We start from the raw sequence: 12,157 nt of genomic DNA, 5'->3' as shown, positions 1-12,157 counted from the left end.
AGATTCATTTTGGCAGCCAGGCATTAGCTTGATTAGAATATGGAAAGACGGGGCAGGGAGAAGGGCTGATTAGCTGTACTGAGAATGGGGAACAGGGAAGAATGTGAGGAATTCTGACAGTAGAATCCTCAGGGCGTCCTGGATATAGGAGAGTGAAGATGGTGACTCTAAGCTGGCTCCAGAATTTAACGGCTCATTGAGAGGAAAATTGGAGTACTATTAATAGAAACAAGAAAGAAGCTGTTTTGGGCTAATGAATCACTGTGGTACCCTCTCTGATCATAGCTCCTGCTGAAAGGACAGCCATCTGGCAATTAGTGTTTATATGCAACTCTGTTTTCCATCTCTAACACCCCAGAGTCCTGAAAACATCTACAATTAGCTATTGTCTTGCTATTATTATATTGCTTATTGCCTTTTATATTATATTGTCTATGATACAGTACAGCATGGTATTTAAGAGCACAGGCTCTGGAGTCAGCCAGATATGAAATGGATCCTGGCACTGCCAATTACTAGACATGAAAACTTAAGTTTCCTTACTATCACTACTTACATCAAAGAGTTGTGAGGATTACATTAAGAACATGTTTAAAGCTCTTAAAACTATGTCTATAAAGAATAAGCACTCCAATCTATGTAAGTTATCACTTTTATATTTATTTAAAGTGTCCCATTCTCAATATTTGTCTTAGCATTTTAAGAAGTCCTTTGTATCCTATTAATGCAGGAATTAAAAAAAGGGAAAGGCTTATTTTACTCTGGAAAATAATACTTTGACGCTTTGATTAACTTCTGTATTAAATTTCAGCTTTCCGACATCGGTCTTACAGGAAAACTTTTTTTTTTTTTTTCTTCAGAAAAATCTGGAATCATTGCTGAGTGGAATTTTCAGGAAGGAAACAAGGATCTCTGGAAAACAGTAAAAGAAGTAGGGAAAACCTCTCTCCCAAATGTTGCCACTTTTTGCATGTTTCCTCACATTTAATACCGCAAAATGTAGGGAAAATATAAAAACAGTAAAGCTTTTAAAATGTAAAACATTTGATAAAGTAACTATATAACTATGTCATTATAATTTTGTGCTATTAGATTGCTGACCTTGAAGGTGAGGTACAGAGTTATTTTTATTGGAGCATCAAAACTGGCTAATTACTTGAAATTTTAGATTAAACTTTTTTTTTGTTTAAAGATTTTTATTGGGGAATTGGGGGATGGGAACAGCGCTGGGGAACTGGGGGAAGGGGAACAGACAAGTTGCTGTCGTTTTGTTCTTCAGTCTAGTTGTGGAGGACGTTGCTTCACTGACTCAAGTTGGCACCATCATTGCGCTCTTCCCGGGTGAGGCAGATCAGTCGCCGGCTTCTGGACGGCCGCTCACTGCTGCTGCTGCTGGCTGCTCACGCTGGCTGCTGGCTACACATGGTAGCCCATGGCAACCCACTGCAGCAGGGGCTGCAGCCCACGCTGTCACCGGCGGCTCACAGCAGCACAGCGCCAGGATGAGCTGTTGTTCAGCATCTTAGCTGTAGAGGGCAGTGTCACTGGCCCTCATATGTGGGATCCGAACCGGGGCCCTCTGGCATCCCAAGCCAGCTCTTAACCAATGTGCCATTCGGCCGGCCCTAGATTAAACATTTTTAAGTGAACGTTAGTGATGAAATAGCTATAGTCCAACAAAGGAAATTCTCTAGTTCTATATTTTATTAGTATCTAGGGAAGTTAATCCACAAAAAATCTCTTACATACTAAAAGATTGGAAAGCTTAGATCATTTTACTAAATCAAAAAAATGTTTTACAAAGTGTTACCTAAGTAAATTTGTTGGCATTATGGCTACTTTAATGAGAGTTAGTTACTTTCGGAAAAAATGATAGAAAGATTAACTGGGAAGCTGATTCTTTAAATCTAATTTAGATCAAAACATCAAAATGGCTTAATGGTTAGTTATTTTTCTTTATTGTACTTAAGGCATTTAAAATATTTTCAGTTATTTATTCTTGCAGAATTAGATAATTAGAATTTCTTTCATGTTACTCCACAGCCTTTCTTTAACTAGTGTGTTATTTAATGTAAGAGGTCAATGTGTGCCTGTTTTTCTCTTTCTCAAAGGTTATTTCTCCCTTGTAGGTCTTGTGGGGGAACTTTGTTGTATATTAGCTACTGTTTGGGTTTTCAGAATTTAAGATAGTTTACTAAATATGGCTGGCTTAAATAAAAACCAGATCTATGTACCTATCTGAAGATACTTTAACAAGTGAATATCTGCTTTAAAAAATCATAGCCAGGGGCCTGCTGAGTGGGTCGTTGGTTAAGAGCTGGCTTGGGAGCGCGAGCTCTTAGCAGCAGAGCTGCCCGTTCAGATCCCACATGGGTTAGTGAGGCTGTGCCCTCTACAGCTAAGATGGTGAACAACAGCTTGACTTGGAGCTGGGCTGCCGTGAGTGCCGGCAACAGCATAGGCTGCAGTAGGGCTGCAGTGGGCTGCCGTAAGTTACCGTGAGCAGCCGGCAGCCAGGAAGAGCACAATGATCACAATACCAAAATGGGCCAGTGAAGCAACGTCCTCCACAACTAGACTGAAGAACAAAAGGACAGCAGCTTGCCTGTTCCCCTTCCCCGATTGCCCAACGCTGTTCCCTCCAATTCCCCAATAAAATCTTAAAAAAAAAAAAAATCACAGCCAGACTACTCCGAAAAGCAAAAACTAGTTTCTAGCAGACATTCAAAGACCTCCAATGCGAGTACTGCATTTTCAAATTTTAGAGTGCTTTGCAAAAGAGCTGGCTGGGGGTGAGGGGATCAGCCACATACTAGTAAAGTTTACAATCTATCCATCTAATATTTATATATAGGCAGCTATGTGCATGCAACCTTATCTCTGGATTTAGAATTTAACTAAACAGAAAGAAATTTAATCTCATAAAAATAAAACAATGAACAATGAGATAGAAAGACTGATGGAAATATTCCTTTGTAAATGTGAGAGCCAGCCCAGCAATGATTAAGATGACTAAGCAACCTCAGGGGTGTGTGATTCAGTGGGCTAATGCAAGAGTATTAGCTTCATGACATGCATCTTAGTCATCTTCATAAAAGAGTCATTGTTTTGGAAAGCAAGGGACTCACAAATGGTATGAAACACTGATTTTATTTGATAAAAATTGGATTCTTTGCTTTGACAAAGCCAAGTTAACTGTGGCAGGGTCAATTTCACATAAATTCTACCAATGAGTCAGGCTATCATTTGCACATACACCCTCCAACCCAGTATCTAAAAAAGCAGCTATTAATTAAACCCAATGCCTGTGAATGGCCATTTATGTAATGGGATTTAGTAAAAGTCCTAAGGAAACCAGCATATTTGAGAAATAAGCTTTAATTAGGAAAGTGTAATCTCTTTAAGCAGAACAATCTGATTATGATTTAATATTAGGCAGGTCAGAGTCTTATCATTAGTAATTTGTTGTTAATTTACCCCAAGTAGCTACTATTCATAGTCATTATGCTATCATTTGCTTTGTGTATTTTAACTCTCCATGCTTCTCTTTATATATTCCATCATAAGGCTTATTACATTTATCCATAAAAACCAACAACCTCTTCCTGCCTTTTACTAGGCAGCAAAATTAGTTTCTTTCTCTGTGGACTAAGAGATCCCCATTAAGATATCAGAAAGATTGAGAGGTTTCAGTTGGATAATTTCTAGCTTAACTCCATATTAACAGGCTGATGATTAAATTTTTTTTAATGGGCCCCAAAATAATTTTTAAAATGGGAGTTAATTTTAATAAGGTTTCAGGTTAGTATCAGTCAAGGACATTAGGCTTTGGACTAGAAAAGGCACTCATGGAAGGTTAGCCAACTATATACCCTGCACTAGCACATAACCTTCTGTAACTACTTTATCCTTAAAGCTCAAGCTCTTGATGATGGACAGGTAGGCACCTAGTAACTTGCTGCAACAGGATCCTGTCCAGTGCACTTATGTGACCTTCTCCCCAGTGTTGGACTGGATCTCTGGAAACATCAATTTTGACAAAACAGCTGTTCAAAACAGCTGTCCTAAGAAGTTAAAAAAACAACAACAAGACCTTTTACCAGTGAAGCAAATGTTAATACCCCACTTGAAAATCCAAATTCTTGTTACCCTGGCAACTTCTATTTCAGCAAGCAAAAGACTACTACCATTATGATCAAATAAATGCAATGACACTTAAGGTAATTGTTAAATCAACTATACTTGTATTATTAAACCATGTTCATGAGCAACTTCTAACCAATTCTCAAACTACATTTTTTTTTGCATTCTGTAAACAGATTGTATGGTCCCTAAAGGCATAAAACTTATCTTCAATTACAATGGTATCCTCTGAACCAGTGCTTTTTAAGTGTGATCTGGGGCCCCCTGAGGGTTCTCAAGACACTTTCAGGAGGTTCACAAAGTCAAAACCATTTTCATAATACTAGTAGGTTATTTCTCTTTTCCATGCTATTCTCTCACAGTGTACAGTGGAATTTTCTAGAGTTTACATGATGTTAATACATAATGGGTCTACTATTGTTTTTGAAAAGTGGACAGATATTTTAAAAATTTCTCAGTGTTAATTTCTAATATGGTAAATATCAATAGATATAACTCATAGAAAACACAAGTGTTTTAGGGTCCTGGGACGAAAAAGGGGCCATGGGACCAAAAAGTTTGAGAACCACTGCTCTAAACAGAATAATGTAGGAACTGCCTGTGTGAAGCACCCAATAAATGCTTGCCATCTCTTTAGACATATATTCAAGGGATATTACTTCAGATAATCTGTATACTTGGAATCAGTCAGTAAATTTAGTACCTACTGGATACACTACAGTGTAAATATCCATTAACTACCTTCTCTGAAGACCCAGGGTCATTTAAAACTAGAATTGTGATTTTAAAAAGTATTTCATATGACTTGAGTAATATTTTAAAATATAGAAAGATCTACCTCTAATGTAGAAAGATATATCTTAATTTAGACTAAAAAAGGTTTTCAATTACTTTATTACTTTGTTCTTGGGTAAAGTTGTTTTATTCCAACCATGACCAGAAGAAAAAGATATACAACTGAAATATGACTGCAATTTGTATGTACCTTCAAATAAAAAGGATGGTGTGGCATGTTTTTAAAAATCCATCCTAGGAAAACAATATGATTCTGTTTCTATGATAAAGGCCAATGTTTTGGATATAATGATCACAAATTATAAAAGCTTGTCAAGCTGGTCTATGAAAACATAAGTAAAGTCTGTCCAAGTTTGCTTTACTTTGTGAACGTGTTTTAAGTTATATCATAAGCCAGAGAGTGCACCTGTAAACAGTAATCAAGGTAACATTTTTTTTTTTGAGGAAAGATTATCCAGGGCCTCAAAGTTCTAAATTAAAGTATACTGATTTTAGAAGGCAAAATACTGCTTAGTAAACATCCAGTCTCTTATGCATTAATGCACTCATCTGGATGGCAGGTACTAACCATTTAGACTGCTGGAAGAAATCCTTTTGAAAGGAAAGACAACTTTAAAGAACTGAAACTCTAATGTCATAGTACTTTTACCAATGGACAAACTCCATCTTTAATTATTAAACAATAAGTTGAGAAACTGTTGCAAGGGATATAAAATTAGTTTTGTTAGGGATGCATTATTTAGGGAGAGAGCTTCTTAAAGACTTAGGTACGCTTTGAAAAAAATCTTTGGATGCACTTTGGTTTTACTAAATGTTTAAGCTAAAGCTCAATACAATGGAAAAGATTTTTGTTGTAGTCAAGGTGCAACTGATATCTGTGTGTAAACATCAAGCTCACTAGAATGCACTTGTCAAAGATCTTACCAAATCTCCAGATACTAGAAGCAGGCATGTGCCATCAAGTGTCAATAAAACCCAACATGAAGAGTTCTCAAAATACACAGCTGAAATCTGTCAATTAATTTTGTTTTCTATGAAGTATGAAATCCATTATTCATTGACTAGCAAAGCAGAAAATAAAATCAACAATGTCAGTATGTTTTTCAGTAATGAGATGTAAGGTGATGCCAATGTGGCAGATTTTCAACCAAATCTGAAAGTCTATATAGATCAAGAATTGTGTCCAATCTTCTTTATTATGGCTATGCATCTGGTCTTGGAACAAATCATTTATTTGATCTTTTGACTAAATGTATTCCAGCTTTGGGTATAATCAATCTACCAGCACTAAAGCAGTACTTGACATAATTCCACTCTCTGGACTGGAAACACACAATTGCATATACTAAGCAACTAGTATGCCGCTTACTGAAGAAATGGCAAGCAGGATGGACAGGATCAAGAACTAAATCTATGACTAATGCCATCAGCTCACTGTTGTTGATGGGAGGTATGGTAATTTTAGCAATACAATTACTTTATGCTTCTAATTGCCTAGCCATTATGCTGAAACTGGCAGCAAAATGACTTCCAGAACGGACAGCAGGCATGTGTGAATCTCTTCCTGTGTGAGTTATGCATGTAGCACTATACAGGTTAGAATGGGGCACAGGACAAAAAGTGATGAAGAGAACAAAGGAAAGATGCAAATAATCTGTAATTTAAAATAAAAAATATACTTGATGCAGTAGAGCTATGGATTACTATTGGGTTGTCGGAAAAGTCATGACGTATTTTTGCAACAAAAAACATAGAAAAAATACGTCATGACTTTTCCGACAACCCAATAGATATTGGAGAAAGCAGACCATCTGTTAAGGCTATCAGAGATAGTTTGGTTCATTTTGAGCAAACAAAAGGCACACGCAGAGACACCTATAATGACCTCTAACTAAGCCATGGTTATAGCAAAATGACATCTTTGAAAAGGTCAGGATCCTGACTGTAGAAGCATGTAGCATGCACAAGGAGTATAAAGAAACAGGTGCCTGAGTGGGAAAAGGGTAAGTTGTTTACATGTTGCCAGGACAGACCAAGAAAATTATAGTACTGTATGTCACTAGAAATGCCCACTGGAATGAAAATGAAATAAACTCTAGCAAAACACGTGACTATCAGCACCAAGTTCACCTGCAGTATGGCTAGGGCTGAAGTTGTTCAATACTCACTTCTGAAACCCAGGATCTTAAAAAGGTTATTTCCCCCATCACCGCCAGGCCTTTACCCTTGTTTTCTTTCAGAATGCCAAGGAATCATTGCTTCCAAATGTTGGTCATTACAATGCCATTGGTCAATCTATTTGTATTTATCTTTCTTTCATGGTTACATGCTCTTAAGGGGGGTTTACACAAGTGTGGCAATGGGAAACAAAGGACTTTTGGCCTCTTGCCCATTTCCATTTTCTGCTGGGCATCCCCAAGCAAAGCCCTCCTGTGCTTCTAACCTCTTAAATCCTGTTGTGTGCGAGCACCACCCATGCTCTGTCTTGGCATTCGAAGAGAAGTTCTCAAAGGTGTATGTCGCTGCTCATCCAGGTAAGCGAGGTCCTCCAAGTGGGCAGAACTTGTGGCTGACAAGACAGAAGAGTTTAGTCAGATACATAAGTTTTCGAAAACTATCAGTCAGTCTGTATCTCCCAAACTTTAGAATCAGAGCTTACGCCAACAGATACATTTACCAAGAGTCTGCTGGACTCAAAATCCTCATCAGTGTCTAGAACATGTGCCAGGCAGGGAAACATGTCAAGAGTTGTCTTCAGCTCCTTCATCACTATCAACTGCCTGAGCTCATGGAGAGTACTAGCAACAAGTTGGCAAGTATTAGCACCTGACAACAAAGATGATTAGTTTTTGCTTCTTTTGGGTCACAAATCCCATTTGTAAAACAAGATATAAACATCATCAGTGGAGAAACCTGTTTCAAATTATATCAAGTGGTAAGAAAAACATGAAGCTCTATTTTCAATATTTTCCCTTCATGGTAAAGAATAAAATATGAAAACATTCTGAAAACAATGTGTGTTGTGTGTGTGTCTGTTGGAAAGGTGGGCAGCACCTGGGACAATGGACAGAGAATTGACAAATAGCATTTAGGGAACTGCCACTGTTCATGAATTCCAAAAAACATTCTGTTGCTCTTTCAAGATAATTAAGTACTAATGGCCTCCCACTGAGTCTATAAATCCTTTAGCCCTTAATTAGTCACAAAAGAGAGAAAAATGGCAGAAGATAGGGGGAAAAATGGGTACTGGCACTGTCACATATTGAAAGCTGTTGGGTCCATTCACAATGAACCAAAAAGTGAAGAAATCAAGGATCAGGAAGTGCTGAAGGCAGACAGATTTTTTTTTAAACATAAAAAACAGAAACAAAAACCCAAACTTCTGTCAGAAAATGGTTATTTAGCGCTTATAAATTATTTATTAAACCGTTAATTCAATTTGTTGCTAACTATGTAAGATAGTGTGCTGGGGGTTAGTGCAGTTATTTAATGACAATTATTTACTGAGAGCCTACCATGTGCCAGGCACTGTTCTTGGTGCCCTCCCTGGCTTAGCTGCCAGTTTACCTCTGGTGACTGTTTTGAATGGGTGAGAGGAAGCAAACTGAGGTCACTCTTTCTTGGCTTCTGAGCTCCAATGAAGTACTGTCCACATCCCCAATCAGGATAAAACACAAACAACAATAACATAAGGTGGATTATGATAAGTGGCACAAAGAAAGTCAGAGTGTTCTATGAGCTGAAAAAGAGAAATGATGGAGAAAACAGAAGAGAGGAGAAAGAAAAAATAAAGTAAGAGAGAACAAGTACAAGAGACATATATTCCCCTCATCCTTCAATTACCGCAATTGTCTCAGTTACCTGGGTCTACTGAAAACTCAGACAAAAGACGTACCATATTATAGACAGTTTCTACAAGGAAATAAAAGTCTTTGACAACTAGTCTAGGGACCTTAAACCAAGACAGGAAAGTCGAATGCCACATTACACACCAGAGGAGGAAGAGAGTATCAGAGGAATAAAGATAATCTTGATCTCTATATTCTGAAATTAAAACTATCCAGAGTAGGTAACTATCTGATCTTTTATTTAAAAACACTGGGGACAATAACTCTTACACTATTCCCAACGTATTCCAATGTAGCTCTGTGAATCAGCTCTTTCTTATGTTTAACACAGTCCCTCCTGCTTTAACCAAAGTCTGTTTTGTTTGATTCTTGACCCATAGGTGTGTAACTAACAAAAAAGGAGAGCCCTCAGAAATCCCATCTGCACAGAGCCTTCCTTGGAGCTCAGAAATATTAGTTAAAAGATAAGAATAAACAAAAGTTCCAAATTTGTTTTTGTAACAAGAAAGTACTTATAAGATACTTTTTAAGCTGATAACTGGAGTAATATGAAAAAGATCAATGACAATAATATTTTATTCACATTATGTATATATATATGTATATGTATATGTATATGTATATGTATATGTATATGTATATATATATATTTTTTTCCTTGCGATTTCAGTAGATTGGAACAGCTGACTCACAGAACATTTAACTGATACACTTTCTTGAAGTCAAAATAATTTAATACACAAGTGGGAAGAAAAAATACAGCAGACAATATTTGGTACAAAACATTCTAGAGGCAACTCTATACTGAGTTTGAAACCAGTTTGAATTGTTTCTTCTTATATCAGTTGCCACTAATGCAAACAGATTTTAGTAGCACAACTGTCATTCTGGCTGATCTGAGCAGGGAGCCTGGAATGACACTTTTATGTTTGCATCAGCCTGGGCAAGAAGCGGTTGTCCTTACACCTTTGATTCATAAGGCCAACATTCTGACTGCTGAAAAGCCCATTTTTTATTTTTTTGTAAAATCCTCATTACAGTTTAAATGATTAGATTCATTTAAATCCCCCAGGATTCCCATTTTGCATTTACCTGATTCTTAAGATCCTTTCTCAGGAAAATGTGCAGCTCCAAACATTAACAAGTAGATGGTAAGAGTTTATATTTTAACTGACTTCTGTTGTTTGTATGTTTCCCTGATAGACTCATTTTCACACAAAGCACTGAGGACAGCTGTTGCAAGCGAACATTTCCTGCTTCCCACATCCCTCCAATTCACTGCCAATCTCATTTTAAGGCATCAAAAAAGACCACAGAAAGCCTCCTTTCTGATAACTTCTGTGATGCAACTGCAAGTCTACCAGAGTTCTCTACTTCCTTCCAACCAACAGGCTTAAAAATAAATATGCAACAGTGATTTACGTTTGAAAACAATAAAACACAGTTTTAATTTTTTCATATTTTAGAATTTTAATTTAAAGGTATATAAACATCTAAATTTATATTCAGAAAACTGAGCTACTCTAGGAAAAACACAAGCCTTAATGCTACAGGCTGCCAAAACTCACCTTCAATGACTGTCATTCTAGTGAAAAGCTTTTGTTTTCAGTGAATAGTACTTTCTTCGCATGTGGTATATGGAGTTTTAATTGGTGTATTTAACTAAAAGACTTCACTTGTTTTGAGTCTTTATGTTTCTAAAAGTATACAGCTAAATCTAACTGAGGAATATATTTTTACTTATAATAATCAGACTTCTGTTTTAATAGTTAATAAAAAGTTCATGATTGTTTAAAAATTTTCATTACATATATTTTTTCTATCTTTGTTGGGAGTTAAAAGTGCAGGAAAAATGAATTAAAAAATAAATCAACATGAATATTTGCATATGCGCTGACTCCATTCTCTGCAAGTAAAAGTATTATAGAAGCGAACGTGTTATAAAAGCCATGGGCCCTCTTCATTCTTTTTAAAATCAAGGGTCTTATGGAATAATATAAAGTTTTTAGAATTCAGTTCAGCAGCAGTGGTAAATAATTCCTTGACAATTTTCCTGGTCCTCCTGGACATGGCCCTTAGATGACAAGAAGCTCAGGCAAAACAGGGTGCTTCTCTTCCCTAAGTGGAGAGCAGTCTGTAACACAGCAAGGACCATTTGAACAACTACTCCCCTAGGTTTTTAAAATAGTGATGCAAATGGTATTTTCACATTATTCAATATTATTTGATCTCTAAAATAAATAATTATATTACTCATATTGAGATAAAGTTTTAAAAAAACCCAGGAATTTAAAAGCTGAATTTGAACAAGGGCTTTCATTTCCATATTTTAAACTCATCTCATATTTGAAATCCTCAATTATTCCTGTTAACCAAAAAGATTTGAATATTTGATCTTCTCCCAGTTTGGGAAAACCACTTCTATGTACACACTAGAAAGTAAAGGGAAATATGTATACCTAGAGCTAAAACGAGAAGAGAGGACCCTCTTAAGAAAATTTATTTAAAAAAATGATTTAGATAGCTAATCATTTAAGCTACCAGAGGTGGTGGTCTTATCAAATATTTACACACATTATACAGTTAGCAGAGTAATTCCCTGTGAAGAAATTTTATTCCTCTACATTCGGGAAACATTTTCAACCTATCATCTATTCAATTTTGAAAATAACTGTCATTTGGTTTATAGCTCCTTTTCCTGCCTGTTTGTGAGGACAGTGAAACCATTGTTTCCAGATACAAAAAACAGTCCAATACAAACTATTACCTGACCTATGACTTGCCCTGTAGAAAACAGTAGGTTTGTATTATATTCAACACTGACAAGAAATAATTATCTGATGAAGTTTTTTGTTTAACACGGTCAGTGTGTGCCACTCTGACAGTGTAAAATCCTGTTCTCCAGGATAGACCTGGCTTCTGATGGTGCATTTATCTATCCCTCTGCCTCTCCTTTTTAGAAGCATGGTAAGTACTGTTTATGAATCTGAAATCTCTGTTAGCCAGAAAGGTCAATGTTATGGCATGACGATTATGATGGGTGGAAAAATAATCAGTAATTAAGGTCTACAGGCATAACAATTTAGGTTAATATTATCCCCTTTATTTTTTTAACATGGGGGAGGAGCATGAGAGAGAAAAGAAGACGGGAAAAAGCATTTAAGTACATACAGGAAATATTTTCCAATACTTGAAATAAGACAAGCTCTAATAACAAAGAAGAATCGCTGTTTTAGAATACTTGATATAAACGATATACTTTCTATTAAAAAGATAAAGAAAAAATGTGTGGTCCAGGGCCGGCCGAGTGGCGCGTTGGTTAAGAACTGGCTTGAGATGCCAGAGGGCCCTGGTTCAGAGCCCACATATGA

The 12,157-nt window shown here is 36.6% G+C and overlaps 1 protein-coding gene across 11 annotated transcripts in view; it reads right to left on the bottom strand.

Moving 5' to 3' along the window:
* TANC2 (tetratricopeptide repeat, ankyrin repeat and coiled-coil containing 2) overlaps positions 1 to 12,157 on the bottom strand; it is a 302,761-nt gene that overhangs the window by 93,735 nt on the left and 196,869 nt on the right. For all 11 annotated transcript variants that reach the window (XM_019637800.1, XM_019637801.1, XM_019637807.1 and 8 more), the window contains one exon: positions 7,382 to 7,507. In XM_019637800.1, the coding sequence (XP_019493345.1) occupies positions 7,382 to 7,507 (126 nt within the window). The remainder of the gene's footprint in view (positions 1 to 7,381; positions 7,508 to 12,157) is intronic.

The sequence above is a fragment of the Hipposideros armiger genome, unplaced genomic scaffold, assembly GCF_001890085.2.
Source record: "Hipposideros armiger isolate ML-2016 unplaced genomic scaffold, ASM189008v1 scaffold_34, whole genome shotgun sequence".
NCBI lineage: Eukaryota > Metazoa > Chordata > Mammalia > Chiroptera > Hipposideridae > Hipposideros > Hipposideros armiger.
The sequence above is the reverse complement of the archived record's forward strand: the minus strand, read 5'-3'. Positions and strand labels throughout refer to the sequence as shown.